Below are 15,432 nucleotides of genomic sequence, written 5' to 3' on the forward strand. Positions count from 1 at the left end.
ATGGCTGATCATTCCTTCAGTACCCCTTTCCTGCTTTCTCTCCATACCCCTTGATCCCTTTAGTCGTAAGGGCCATATCTAACTCCCTCTTGAATATATCCAAGAACTGGCATCAACAACTCTCTGCGGCAGGGAACTCCACAGGTTAACAACTCTCTGAGTAAAGAAGTTTCTCCTCATCTCAGTCCCAAATGGCCTGCCCCTTATCGAAAGACTGTGTCCCCTGGTTCTGGACTTCCCCAACATCGGGAACATTCTTCCCACATCTAACCTGTCCCGTCAGAATCTCATGTGTTTCTATGAAATCCCCTCTCATCCTTCTAAACTCCAGTGTATAAAGGCCCAGTTGATCCAGTCTCTCCTCATATGTCAGTCCAGCCAACCCTTGAATCAGTGTGATGAACCTTCGCTGCACTCCCTCAATAGCAAGAACGTCCTTCCTCAGATTAGGAGACCAAAACTCAACACAATATTCCAGGTGAGGCCTCACTAAGGCCCTGTACAACTGCAGTAAGACCTCCATGCTCCTATACTCAAATCCCCTAGCTATGAAGGCCAACATACCATTTGCCTTCTTTACCGCCTGCTGTACCTGCATGCCCACTTTCAATGACTGATGAACCATGACACCCAGGTCTCGCTGCATCTCCCCTTTTCCTAATCTGCCGCCATTCAGATAATATTCTGCCTTTGTGTTTTTGCCCCCAAAGTGGATAACCTCACATTTATCCACATTATACTGCATCTGCTATGTATTTGCCCACTTGCCTAACCTGTCCAAGTCACCGTGCAGCCTCTTAGCATCCTCCTCACTGCTCACACCGCCACCCAGTTTAGTGTCATCTGCAAACTTGGGAGATATTACACTCAATTCCATCATCTAAATCATTAATGAATATTGTAAATAGCTGGGGTCCCAGCACTGAGCCCTGCGGCAGTCCACTAGTCACTGCCTGCCATTCTGAAAAGGACCCGTTTATCCCGACTCTCTGCTTCCTGTGTGCCAACCAGTTCTCTATCCACGTCAGTACATTACCACCAATACCATGTGCTTTGATTTTGCATACCAATCTCATGTATGGGACCTTGTCAAGAGCCTTTTGAAAGTCCAAATAATCCACATCCACTGGTTCTCCCGTCCACTCTACAAGTTACATCCTCAAAAAAATTCCAGAAGATTTTTCAAGCATGATTTCCCTTTCATAAATCCATGCTGACTTGGACCAACCCTGTCACTGCTTTCCAAATGCGCTGCTATTTCATCCTTAATGATTGATTTCAACATTTTCCCCACTACTGATGTCAGGCTAACCGGTCTATAATTACCCGTTTTCTCTCTCCCTCCTTTTTTAAAAAGTGGTGTTACATTAGCTACCCTCCAGTCCATAGGAACTGATCCAGAGTCGATAAGACTGTTGGAACATGATCACCAATGCATCCACTATTTCTAGGGCCACTTTCTGAAGTATTCTGGGATGCAGACAATCAGGCCCCAGGGATTTATCGGCCTTCAATCCCATCAATGTCCCTAACACAATTTCCCGCCTAATAAGGATATCTTTGTTCCTCCTTCTCACTGGATCCTCGGTCCACTAGTACATCCGGAAGATTATTTGTGTCTTCCTTTGTGAAGACAGAACCAAAGTATGCGTTCAATTGGTCTGCCATTTCTTTGTTCCCTATTATAAATTCACCCAAATCTGACTGCAAGGGACCTACGTTTGTCTTCACTAATCTTTTTCTCTTCACATATCTATAGAAGCTTTTGCAGTCAGTTTTTACGTTCCCGGCAAGCTTCCTCTCCTACTCTATTTTCCCCCTTTTAATTAAACCCTTTGTCCTCCTCTGCTGAATTTTAAATTTCTCCCAGTCCTCAGGTTTGCTGCTTTTTCTGGCTAATTTATATGCCTCTTCCTTAGATTTAACACTATCCTTAATTTCCCTTGTTGGCCACAGTTGAGCCACCTTCCCTGTTTTATTTTTACTCCAGACAGGGGTGTACAATTGTTGAAGTTCATCCAAATGATCTTTAAAGGTTTGCCATTGCCTATCCACTGTCAACCCTCTCAGTATCATTTGCTAGTCTAATCTAGCCAATTCGCGCCTCATACCATCAAAGTTACCTTTCCTTAAGTTCAGGATCCTAGTCTCTGAATTAACTACGTCACTCTCCATCTTAATAAAGAATTCTACCACGTTATGGTCACTCTTCCCCAAGGGGCTTCGCACAACAAGATTGCTAATTAATCTTTTCTCATTACACATCACCCAGTCTAAGATGGCCAGCCCTCGAGTAGGTTCCTCGACATATTGGTCTAGAAAACCATCCCTAATACATTCCAGGAAATCCTCCTCCACCGCATTTGCTACCAGTTAGGTTAGCCCAATCAATATGTAGATTACAGTCGCCCATGATTACTGCCATACCTTTATTGCTCACATCCCTTATTTCTTGTTTGATGCTGTCCCCAACCTCACTTCTACTATTTGGTGGCCCGTACACAACTCCCACTAGCATTTTCTGCCCTTTGGAATTCCGTAGCTCCACCCATACCGATTCCACATCATCCAAGCTAATGTCCTTCCTTACAATTGCATTAATTTCCTCTTTAACCAGCAGCGCCACCCTGCCTCCTTTTCCTTTCTGCCTATCCTTCCTAAATGCTGAATACCCTTGGATGTTGAGTTCCCAGCCTTGGTCACCCTGGAGCCATGTCTCCGTCATGCCAATTACATCATATCCATTAACTGCTATCTGCGCAGTTAATTTGTCCACCTTATTCCGAATACTGCTCGCATTGAGGCACAGAGCCTTCAGGCTTGTCTTTTTAACACATTTTGCCCCTTTAGAATTTTGCTGTAATGTGGCCCTTTTTTTTTTTTACCTTGGGTTTTTCTGCCCTCCACTTTTACTATTCTCCTTTCTATCTTTTGCTTCTGCCTCCATTTTATTTCCCTCCATCTCCCTGCATAGCTTCCCATCCCTCTGCCATATTAGTTTAACTCCTCCCCAACAGCACTAGCAAACACTCCCCCTAGGACATTGGTTCCGGTCCTGCCCAGATGCAGACCGTCCAGTTTGTACTGGTCCCACCTCCCCCAGAACCAGTTCCAATGCCCCAGGAATTTGAATCCCTCCCTTCTGCACCACTGCTCAAGCCACGTATTAATTTGAGCTATCCTGCGATTCCTACTCTGACTAGCACATGGCACTGGTAGCAATCCTGAGATTATTACTTTTGAGGTCCTACTTTTTAATTTAGCTACTAGCTCCCTAAATTAGTCTCGTAGGACTTCATCCCATTTTTTACCTATATCGTTGGTAACTATATGCACCACGACAACTGGCTGTTCACCCTCCCTTTTCAGAATGTCCTGCACCCGCTCCGAGAAATCCTTGACCCTTGCACCAGGGAGGCAACATACCATCCTGGAGTCTCTGTTGCGGCTGCAGAAACGCCTATCTATTCCCCTTACAATTGAATCCCCTATCACTATCGCTCTCCCACTCTTTTTCCTGCCCTCCTGTGCAGCAGAGCCAGCAATGGTGCCATGAACTTGGCTGCTGTTGCTCTCCCCTGATGAGTCATCCCCCTCAACAGTACGCAAAGCGGTGTATCTGTTTTGTAGGGGGATGACTGCAGGGGATCCCTGCACTGCCTTCCTTCAACTGCTCTTCCTGTTGGTCTTCCATTCCCTATCTGGCTGTGGACCCTTTACCTGCGGTAAGACCAACTCGCTAAACGTGCTATTCACATCATTCTCAGCATCTTATGCAGTCAAAACTAGCATTAACTAGCTTGTCTACATTGAATTACATCAACTATAAGCTAGTCACAGAAGTTTTATGGTCAAGTCGTCCACAGCTTACAATGTTCAAGCTCCACTGAAAAGGGAGGGGAATATTTTAAAATTCATAAACACCACTCAAATGTTAAAAAAGCTCAAGACAATCGCTCTTCTGTACATGGTCAGCAGCTTCATGAAGAAAACATGCGGATGAGAAAGAACCGCAGAGGTTCGTAGAATTTAACAGAATTATTTAATGATTGAATTACTGCTATTTTTGTACAGTATAAAATAGCTCCTGTGCTTTGCATTGTTACAGATTTTATCAGAACATTGGAACAAGAGCATTTTACCATAACAAATCACAGTGGATACAATGGAGAAGTTCTATTTTAAATGATTTGCTTAAATCAGTGTAATAAGATTACAGAATACAATATCTGTATAATATCCCCAATGTGCTCGGAGAAACAAATCTTCATAATATCCAAAAAAGGCTATTTGAAAAAATGCCTCTGCATCAGAAGTATCAGACTTAAAGTGTAATACAGTGCAACTCACCTCGGAGATATTTCACTTTGAGGTATTCAGAACTCGCCTTCTGACCTGGAAGTGGGTCATTTAACATCACTTTAGTCTGAGCTTTAATTCCCTCATAAAACTGCCCCATAGCAACATGGCCCAGGCCTCTCATGTACTGGCAAACCTCATTGTATGGCTCCAACTGCAGGCACCCCTACATTAAAAAAAGAACCGAGCACATTTGCTGAGTTAATTTCTTGAGAGAAGTTACAGAACTAGGTACCCAAACAATATTAAACTGGTCTCTAATTCCATCACTGTATTTATACAAAAGAAATGGGCAGTAGGAGTGTTGGGAAAATTGGAAAAATTGACAAAGCGAGCAGGGGTGACATTCAAGCCAAAGAAAGGCAGGTGTTTGCCACGAAGGAAGAGGGCTGTGAAACATGTCGAGTTCAAGGTGTGAGGGGACAGTAACCCCCCAATGTAGTGCTTTCAGTTGGCTTAATGTGTCTCCTGGAAGACTACCACACATAACATAGGGGAGCAAATGGTTTGAGGTATCTAAAGATGCTTCACTTGTGTATTATGCGGGACTGACAATGCATCTTTGAAGAAATTTAAGTGTTGTTGAGAAGATCACCAGACTCGCTTACAAAGCGGATAGATATAGAAAGTGGAACTATCTATATATATTGAGAATGCAAAATTCATAGAAGTAACAAATACAGTAGAAAGAGGGAGCGTTAGTTCGACTGACAAAATAGCACAATAAGCAGAAGACAAGAGGCAGGTATGAATTGGTAACAGTGAAGTGAGAACCAATGAAGACGAATTTAGGATAAGAACAGCAAAATCAACAAACTGTATGGATAGAGCAGGATAGTCTGGAGAAGTGAGTGGGAAAGTCTGGAGAACTAGATCATGGAGCCACTTGTTAAATAAATCAAGTTTAGGTGGTTGTTTTGGTGGTGGGGGCGGGGGGCGGGGGGGGGGCACACAACATGCTAACACCATAATCAGACATCGGAGGTTCTATGCAACAGCAAGTGGTGAAGATAAAATGTTAATTAACAAAGAAAAGCAGTGACTGAGATTGTGAAGAAGGGGCAGCAGATGAGAAGTGCGTGGAAGAACAGAAGATAGATTATTATAAAACAGTGAAAATTCACAGCAGATCTTGGGAGAGGAGATGCTTTTCCTGTGCTGCAGCCTCAAGCCATACACCGTGCTGTGGTCAGTGGATAGACATCATACACGTGGTGGAGCTGATGGTTCTTGTCGAATACTCGGTTTGAGAGGTGCACCAAAGCAAGCTGCTGAAATATGCAAAGCAGGTGGCAGAACGCAGAGATAGGGTAAACGTGATGTTCCAGATTTAAAGAAGCATGGATGGGGAGATTGTTAATGAGGTTGGGGTTGAGAACCACACAAGCTGGTACTATGATTAAGAGGATTACACAGAAAGCATTAGGGTGCATTGCTAAGCATCGCACAATGAACAATTCAAGGGACGAGCATCTGTGCAGTGGTTTGTGGGGCTGTGCACTGATACTTCCACTAGCTGGATTGCTGTGGGGGCTAAAACCGCACTGATACTCAGCAACACTCTAATGGCTGCATGAAGGAGGAAATGACTGCTTTTCCTGTTTGTGAGATGTATTTAAACTTTGTGTTTAACACCTGGCCTTAAACACTTGGCCAATCGCTGTTTAAGACAGATGACATATTTTTTCCCTCTTCAAACTGTAAAGCAGGTCTGCATTTTCTAACATAGAGATGACCTGTAGAGATCAAGTACAGTTAATAAGCACCAAGGAAGCTAAACTCTAGAAGAGGATCTAGGATCGACAAAAATTCTAGGATCACTTGGTAGCCAAAAAATTATCAATTTCGGTCTTGAATATACTCAACAACTAAGCATCCGCAGCTCTCTGGGGATAGAGAAATCCAAAGATTCACAACCCTTTGAGTGAAGACATTTCTCCTCATCTAGTCCTTAATGGCCGACTTCTTTACCTCTAGTAAAATATCATGCAATAAGTCTCATCAATATCCTTTTGTTGACGTCAATCGGCATTAAATATCATGCACCAAGGAACACAGTGTCCCCGGTGGCACAGACAGTCAATGTAAAATGAAACACCTCCAACCCCAAAACTGACAGGTCACAAAAAAAGTCACAACTGCCAAAAAGACAGTTCAGTATGTAATCTACTCTTTTGGGGGATTTGGACAACAACTGTAAACTGAGCTCAGCGTGTCTGGCACCATCTAAACTCCAGATGAAATGAGAGATTTGTAATTCACGAAGAGGTATCATGACTGTTTATTCCCATATTCCCTTTTACAAAAATAATTCTTCCCCATCAGCCCCCACTTCTGCGGTCATGTGAAACATTGTAAAGTTAACCTGGTGCCAGATAAGACAGCACATTTTCCACATCAACGTCATCCAGAAAAAGCATTTTGAAAGTTGAATTGCCAGTGCAGTCCTCAAAAGGATCGTGGACTGTGTGTAAAAAATTTCTATTCATACTCAAACGTTGACTTTAGTCCTGATGGGCCTAGCCAGCTCTGGTTAGTGAAGAAAAGATTTAGATTTGTGTCAGAGTGCAAAAGGACCATTTATTTTTCATGTGGTGATTAGGGCCTTGTCTGTGCTGTTTAGAAGTGCCAGTCCCACAGGACAGAAGGAAAAAGAAAAACAAACACAAGTCAGTGAGAGAAAGTCATCCCTGGACACTTCCTAAAACAGCAGCATAACATAAGACACAAGAGCAGGAGTATGCTCTACGGCCCCTTGGGCCTGCTCCGCCATTCAATAAGATCATGGCTGATCTTCAATCTCAATCCACTTTCCCGTCTGATCCGCATATCCCTTGTTCTCTTAAGAGTTTCAACGATCAGTTTATTGAGGAAAAAATCTTTAATTGTAAATGATTTGTCAAGTTAATTCACATCTATGACAAATAGTTTGAGAGTTTAACAGGAGAGACCAGGAACCTGCCAATTCTTTCAGCCGGGAGTACATGAAATACAAAAAGTTAGTATGCAGGTACAGCAAGTAATTCGAAAGGTAAATGGAATGTTGGCCTTTATTGCAAGGGGGATGGAGTATAAAAGTAGGGAAGTTCAGTTACAACTGTGCAGAACGTTGGTGAGACCACACCTGGAGTACTGCGTACAGTTTTGGTCTCCTTATTTAAGGAGGGATATACTTGCATTGGAGACTGTTCAGAGAAGGTTCACTCGGTTGATTCCTGAGATGAAAGGGTTGTCTTATGAAGAAAGATTGAGCAGGTTGCGGCTATACTCATTGGAGTTTAGAAAGTGATCGAGAGGTGATCTTATGGAAATGAGAAGGAATTTCTTCTCTCAGAGGGTCATGAATGTTTGGAATTCTCTACCCCAGAAAGTGGTGGAGGCTGGGTCATTGAATATATTTAAGGTGGAGATAGACAGGTTTTTGAATGATAAGGGAGTCAAGGGTAATGGGGAGCGGGCGGTGAAGTGGAGTTGAGGACAAGATCAGATCAGCCATGACCTTGTTGAATGGCGGAGCAGGCTTGAGGGGCCAAATGGCCTACTCTTGCTCCTATTTCTTATGTTCTTATGTAAGCCATACCAAGATGGGGCAGGAGGGGAGGCGGCGGGGGAAGACAGAGGAGGAGAAGAAAAATAAATCTTGAAAACGTTATACGTTATTTAAAAACACACAATATCTTCAAATACCCTATACCTTAAAGTCCTTCAAAGCCTCCTGGAGACTACCATGATGATAAAGCATCATTCCTCTCAACTGAAGGGACTGAATGTGGTTCTGATTCAATATTAAGGCCTTTTGGAAACTTTCCATTGCTGCTTCAAAGTCGCCCAACTCTCTACGGAAAAATGCAATAACATCACAACAGAATGCATTACCTTTCACGTCAACCTTTCCCCAATGACGCAAATTCGTCCATTTCCCAGAAACCTTAAAAAGCTACCACCACCGTGACTAACTCACGTCAATAAAAGACGGTGGTTCACTTATATTACATAGTTTCGGTCAATACAAAATAGTACTGGCTATGCAGTGAGACAAACCCTGACGGTTAAATCAGGTGCAAAGTTGTCCGAATAATATTTAGGCAGGAGGTGCTTCACCTTCACACGAGCTGCAGTTCAGTTCCCACGAGCTGCAGTTCAGTTCACATTAGCTGCAGTTTAATTCCAACCGGTGCAAAGCAAAGTGTAAAAAGTTTATTTTTAAATTCACTTTGAAGCTCGTCAATGATTGGAGTGAGTCAATATTTAGATCCAAGCACGAACTCTTGGCTAGAAAGCAACAAGGGAGCCAGTGATATAACTCGAATTTACTGGGCCTGCACCACTATGGATTGCACACAAACCAGGGTGTGGCATCCTAGAATTCTTCACAGTTCAACATTCTTTTAATCTTGTCTGCTGATCTGTTTTCAAACATTTTTGCTGAATCAGTGAGATCCAATAATCAATTAAGATTTGGAGAATTTTCCAAGCTCGTTAGTGTGTTTAATATCAGTAGATAGATAATCCTTTTACCTATCCTCCTTCAATTTTAACTGTACGCTAATTCAACATCCTTGTCTCTCACATAGTTAAGAGTTGAAAGACTTTGGGACTTATTTTTCTGTCCAATCTGGGGAACACAGAGAACATTGGTGGACCAGGACAGCAGTGTATGTTCCAGATGAACTGCAGTCTGAGTCTCAGTGAACCAGTGACAGATGTAATAATCTGCATCTCATGTCCGCCCGTTATGTAGGGAGCAGAAAATGTTGCAAGCGGTCCATGAGAGATTATAAATTTTACTAAGTACCATCAAATTTAACTTTTATATTCAAATAAAGCTTTTCTTTTATCAATAAATCAAATACAAAAATATTTCAATGCCATACTCCTAGAGCAGACATGTTAAAAAGAAAAAATATAAAATCATATTACTGGTATGCACTGCTGCAATTTTTTATTGTAATCTGGCAATCGGAAACTAAATGTTCATTGGAACTGCAAACAGGAATTTACTGCTGAAAATGCAATCGCTCAATCTGAACTGATTAGAACTCTCACAAACATGCATGTATTTCCTGTGCTTCAACAGACAGACCAGTAAATGTTTCCCAATTTCTTTCTGGTGTGCATTTTTCCTCTGTTTAACAGCTTAGTTCATTACTAACATTAAGTGCTTAAAAAAAAACGTTTGCAGAACTAGTGCCAATGTGGTCAACATTTTCCAAAAATGAAGAAAACCAGAGGAAAGGCCAAGGCCTACCATACAGGAGACAGGTCTATGGCTGAAAAAGAGCAGTAATTCAGAAAGTAGTGATTAGGCAACTTCAAACTAATGATTTAAAAGCCTGGAGATTGAAGGAAGAAAGAAAGACTGAGGTAAAGTAAAGAATTCCAGCTTTGAGGTTCTGGAAAAGAATGAGCTAGAGTAGAAGACTGTGCAATGAATCTTGATCTTAACACAGGGAGAATTCTAGACGCAAGAAGAATGCAATGTTTGGAGCTTAGAACCTGCTTTGATTAGAATCTGCTCAAAATCGCTGTTTTTATTTATCTCACTACCACTGAACTGATTATTCATCATAATTTGAAGGCTGTTCGGTTTGATAAGGAGGGTGCACGTACAGCCAGATATGTTCCCTCAAATCAGTGTACCAGAAGGACTGAATCCTGAGGCACAACCAAAAGACACACAACAACCTGACAGAGAGGGTGATCAACAAAGGGAACAGGTTAACAGGATGGGTGATTGTGGCAGGCCATCAGACTGAAGAAACAGTAGCTGCTGCAATGGGAAGATGGTAGAGTCAAATTCTGCAATAGAAGCTCAAAAGGGACTTCTCCAGCCAAATGATTCTACTTGCGGTTCAAACCACAGTAATCTTCAGTTCCTGGTTAGGTACCTTCATAATTGTTCTAATTTGCTATCAAAAGGAATCAACTGAAATGTATTCTTACCCTTCCCACCAAAATTAAAATGAAACCAACCTGTAGGCTTGCCCTAGACTTCTATAAGCATCTGTAAAATCTGTTTTGAGTTTAAGGGCATCTTTGAATGCATCAATTGCTTCCTACAAGATAAAAAAAAACTATTCAGTTTACTGTATAATCACATGAAACACATACAAAACTGCCAATTTTGTTGTAAAATTCTTCTCTAAATCGTTATTTAGATCATCTATCAAGCAGATCATCACACTTCAAAAGTATTTCATTGGCTGTAAAGTGCTTTGGGACGTCCTGAGGTTGTGTTGTTGTCCTAAATGTTCACTCCCTGTCTCAATCATAGGGATTCTACGGAGCTGAAGGAGGGTGTCGGAGAAATGCCCGAAGTATTGCCTTAAATGTGTCCTCAACATGCAGTCAGTATAAGAACATAACATAAGAAATAGGAACAAGAGTAGACCATACGGCCTCTCAAGCCTGCTCCGCCATTCAATAAGATCATGGCTGATCTGATCATGGACTCAGCTCCACTTCCCCGCCCGCTCCCCATAACGGTTATCGGTTAAGAAATTGTCTATTTCGGTCTTAAATTTAGTCAATGTCACAGCTTCCACAGTTCTTTGAGGCAACGAATTCCACAGATTTACAACTCTCAGAAGAAATTTCTCCTCACCTCTGTTTTAAATGGGCGGCCCCTTATTCTAAGATCATGCCCTCTAGTTCTAGTCTCCCCCATCAGTGGAAACATTCTCTCTGCATCCACCTGGTCAAGCCTCCTCATAATGTTATACGTTTCAATAAGATCACCTCTCATACGTCTGAATTCCAATGAGTAGAGGCCCAACCTACTCAACCTTTCCTCATAAGTCAACTCCCTCATCCCCAGAATCAACCTAGTGAACCTTCTCTGAACTGCCTCGAAAGCAAGTATATCCTTTCGTAAATATGGAACTCAAAACTGCATGCAGTATTCCAGGTGCGGTCTCACCAATACCTTATATAGCTGTAGCAAGGCTTCCCTGCTTTTATACTCCATCCCTTTTGCAATAAAGGCCAAGATACCATTGGCCTTCCTGATCACTTGCTGTAACTGCATACTATCCTTTTGTGTTTCATGCACAAGTACCCCCAGGTCCCAATGTACTGCGGCACTTTGCAATCTTTCTCCATTTAAATAATAACTTGCGCTTTGATTTTTTTCTGCTAAAGTGCATGACCTCACACTTTCCAACATTATACTCCATCTGCCAATTTTTTGCCCACTCAGCCTGTCTATGTCCTTTTGCAGATTGTTTGTGTCCTCCTCACGCATTGCTTTTCCTTCCATCTTTGTATCGTCAGCAAACTTGGCTATGTTACACTCAGTTCCTGCTTCCAAGTCGTTACTATAAACTGTAAATAGTTGGGGTCCCAGCGATGATTCCTGCAGCACCCCACTAGTTACTGATTGCCAACCAGAGAATGAAACATTTATCCCAACTCTCTGTTCTCTGTTAGTTAGCCAATCCTCTATCCATGCTAATATATTACCTCCAACCCCGTGAACTTTTATCTTGTGCAGTAACCTTTTATGTGGCACCTTGTCAAATGCCTTCTGGAAGTCCTAATACACCACATCCATTGGTTCCCCTTTATCCAACCTGTTTGTTACATCCTCAAAGAACTCCAAATTTGTCAAACATGACTTCCCCTTCATTAATCCATGCTGACTCTGCCTGACCGAATTTTCCTTTTCCAAATGTCCAGTAGTCTGACTGAATTCTAGGAAACCAAAGAGCTAATGCTAATTAAACCATGAAGGGTTGATACAACAAAACATTCTGCACCAGGCACGGAGGCTTCGCTATGTGCGACCTCTTTGTTAACAAAGACCTGTGAAGCTACAGAGTAAACTAGCAACTTGGCATGTCATTGTGCTAGTGCTTCGTTGCTCAGGGCTTTTTTTAGTTGCAATTCTTTTAGCAGTTCTTGTAGTACTTCTTGTCGACGGTGTGTGAGTACTTTATCAAATATATGCAGAAGGGCATCTCTGCCACAGACAAAGGTTCCAGAAGTTAAGATTGTATAGTATAGCTGCCAAATACAAGTGTGTTACTTAGATGTACAAGTTCCTCCAAGATCAAGGGAGATGAGATTTAAACTACTGGTGCAACAACCAGCACGCAAGGTGAATTGACCCAGAAGCAGAAGATCTAGGAGGAACGGATATCCCTCTACCGATGAAGGTTCATCACTCTCACACTAGCAGGAATGGGGTACTGAAGTTGAATGTTCAGCCATGAACTCATTGAATGGTGGTGCAGGCTAGAAGGGCCGAATGGCCTACTCCTGCACCTATTTTCTATGTTTCTATGTATGTTTCTATCTCAGAAGGCCAACTCCCTGCTCCCAGAGGAAAGAGCGGCAACCAGTGAATCCATGCCAGCTCATAAGGATGAGGTCATATAAGTATTGGAAACATTGCTACTGACAAGCATATAGACTTTAATTTAACATTAAATAACCAGTCAGATATCTAAGGAGTCTAATCCTAAATTAATCCCTCTGCACCATTCATTATTCTGGATTTATAAGACATCTAAAGCAGGCAGACCTGGTTTAAAAACCTTATTCTTGCACAATACACTCACCTTCAGCATACCTCTGTGATAGAAGGTTAGACCTTTATAAAGCATTGCAATTGGCTGGTATTTCTTCATTTCTAAGGACAGCTGGAAGTCTTCATGTGCTGCTGCATAATCCTGGACAATACAGTCACACAGCCGTCAAAAACCTACTTAGAGCTTTCTAATAAAACTGGTAATTTTTTTTTTAAACTTGGTAACAGAGATAACTATTTGTCCAATTCTATTACATGAACGCATCAAACTTAATATGTTCCTTATAACTTAGTTCAGTGTGATTGAGCGCCATTGTGCGTTGACACACATTGGAGATCCTAATCAGTCATGCCTTCAAGAGAAGACAATACAAGGAAAGGTGCCTGTGTGGTGGGGGTGCGGGGAATCAAAAATATCAAGCTGCCTTGAAGTCTGTTTCTTCATTAAGTCAAGAAAACTTCAATTCTTCCAATATATCCCCCCTCGATAAGTGCTGTTGTACATGTTGCAGTCACGGTGCGCCGAGAGTGAATGCCTAAGGTGATGAATCGGGTGCCAATTAAGCAGGCTGCTTTGTCCTGAATGGTGTCGAGCTTCGTGAGTATTGTTGGAACTGCACTCATCCAGCATTCAATCAAGTGCAGATTATTTCATCACATTCCTGACTTGTGTCTTATAGATAGCGGAAAGGCTTTGGGGAGTCACAAGATCGATGGATAGTGATCAGGGGTGGCAAGTCTGGTCAATTTCCCATTCCCTAACCGAGGGCACTGTACCAAATTGTAACATTCCTACTGCCTTCCCAACTGACAGTAGTTAAATTAGCACAGACCTACGATCAGATATGGGGCATCCCGTGTGTGTGTGCGCGTGCGTTTCACCCACTCACTGCTTTAACCAGCTGAACAAGAAGAGCTGCCTTGGGATGTTAATGTTTGAGTAAGTATGGTAAATACAAATATATCTCCCCAAGGATTCTGGTCTTTAATGCAAGTCTCGCTAACTTCCATTTATGGTAATAACTTACTCTGCAGACTCAGGGTTTACCTTTTCCATATGCTTCAATGCTTTATATACTTTGATGAGCTCTCCCTCTGCTAGTCTGTAAAGCCTAAGCTTGGTTACATTTCTCCTACTGCAGCTAAAATTTTACGATGTTATTCATAACTTTTACTAAATTTAGTTTTTATGGCTGGATTACTAATTTGTTACTATACAGTATAATAAAAGTATTGATAGCTACAGAAAGCACAATCACCTGCTTACCTCAGATATAAAGTAAAGAGTGCCTCTATGTCTGTACAAACGTGCTGATGGTCGCAACTGAATGGCCCTGCTGAGGTCATTTAAAGCCTCACTAATTCGACCCAGTGGGGACAGAATCTGCAGAGTCCAAAAACAGAGCCATACAATATTATAACGTAGCATATGAACCCGACTAAATGCAACCCATTACTACATTCGTGTCATCAAAAATAAAGAAGGAGTCATTGAACAAAGGCAAAATAACTTACCTCTGCTCTTTGCTCAAATACCTCGGGTGCATTAGGTTCCAAGGTTATAACTCTGTTCAGCTCAAAGAGGGCAAGCTCAGCATTTTTGATATCCTGAAACACAAACGTCGCTTAGAATACCAGCGCACTCCAGTAAATACATTTTATTTTGGTTTTGTAATCAATGTTCCCTGCAAGCTGTGCTTCGTTCTGCGTGGCCTGTTTCTTTTAATGCGCGGTCCCTTTAAATTTCAGTGAAATAAAGTCTCCCCTCAGCCTCCTCCGTTCAAATAAACAAACCCAGCCTATCCAATCTTTCCTCATAGCTAAAATTCTCTACTCCAACTGTCTGCAGTCCTCCAAGTGTGGTCTAACCATGGTTCGATACAAGGTTGAGTATAACTTTCCTACTTTTCAATTCTATACCTATAGAAATAAACCCTAGTGCTTTGTTTGCTTTTTTTAATGGCTTTGCTAACCTGTGTCGTAATTTAGTTACAATTTAAAGCCAATGAGCAGCCTGTGCGGGACCTTGCAGCTGACTGCGCAGCCATGCGCATGAAGCATAGCGAGAACGTGGTTTGTAATCCCCCTCCATTATGCTTCTATGAACATTTTAGAGGGTATCTTGATAGATGGTGGTCAATCAAAGAAACCATCATTGACAAATAGATTAGTTTGTAAACTACACACAGATTAACTTATTGGACTTGCATAAAAATTATTCAGAACATATAAATAAAAATCAAAGCTCACAATAAGAAATATCACAAATTTTCAGGTATTACACCTAGGGCTTTAATTCAAACAGGAGAGATACTGACCTGTAGACCCTTCTTTCCATACGCTATTCCCCTTCCATAGATGGCACTCACTAGTTCCGGGTTTCCCTATTCACATTGCACAGATATAACATTTAAAAAATGCAAGTAACAGAAATGGAGCAGCTCCGGTTAAATGTGCGTCGTAAAACATTGCAACACTTACACCAATTGTATTTTACCCCCTAATCATATATTCAAGCATATAATCATATATACATACATTTC

The 15,432-nt window shown here is 41.8% G+C and overlaps 1 protein-coding gene across 7 annotated transcripts in view; it reads right to left on the reverse strand.

The window, feature by feature from the left end:
- The window catches only part of ttc13 (tetratricopeptide repeat domain 13), a 96,405-nt gene that overhangs the window by 69,335 nt on the left and 11,638 nt on the right, over positions 1–15,432 (reverse strand). For all 7 annotated transcript variants that reach the window (XR_011594983.1, XM_070889186.1, XM_070889187.1 and 4 more), the window contains exons 5-11: positions 15,208–15,273; positions 14,405–14,497; positions 14,157–14,273; positions 12,921–13,031; positions 10,333–10,415; positions 8,054–8,195; positions 4,351–4,525 (exon numbers count right to left, since the gene is read on the reverse strand). Coding sequence is in view for 6 of the 7 variants with exons in the window: in XM_070889186.1 (XP_070745287.1) it covers positions 4,351–4,525; positions 8,054–8,195; positions 10,333–10,415; positions 12,921–13,031; positions 14,157–14,273; positions 14,405–14,497; positions 15,208–15,273 (787 nt within the window). In the remaining variant the exon portion in view is untranslated. The remainder of the gene's footprint in view (positions 1–4,350; positions 4,526–8,053; positions 8,196–10,332; positions 10,416–12,920; positions 13,032–14,156; positions 14,274–14,404; positions 14,498–15,207; positions 15,274–15,432) is intronic.

Source organism: Pristiophorus japonicus, chromosome 9 (assembly GCF_044704955.1).
Source record: "Pristiophorus japonicus isolate sPriJap1 chromosome 9, sPriJap1.hap1, whole genome shotgun sequence".
NCBI classification, from domain to species: domain Eukaryota; kingdom Metazoa; phylum Chordata; class Chondrichthyes; family Pristiophoridae; genus Pristiophorus; species Pristiophorus japonicus.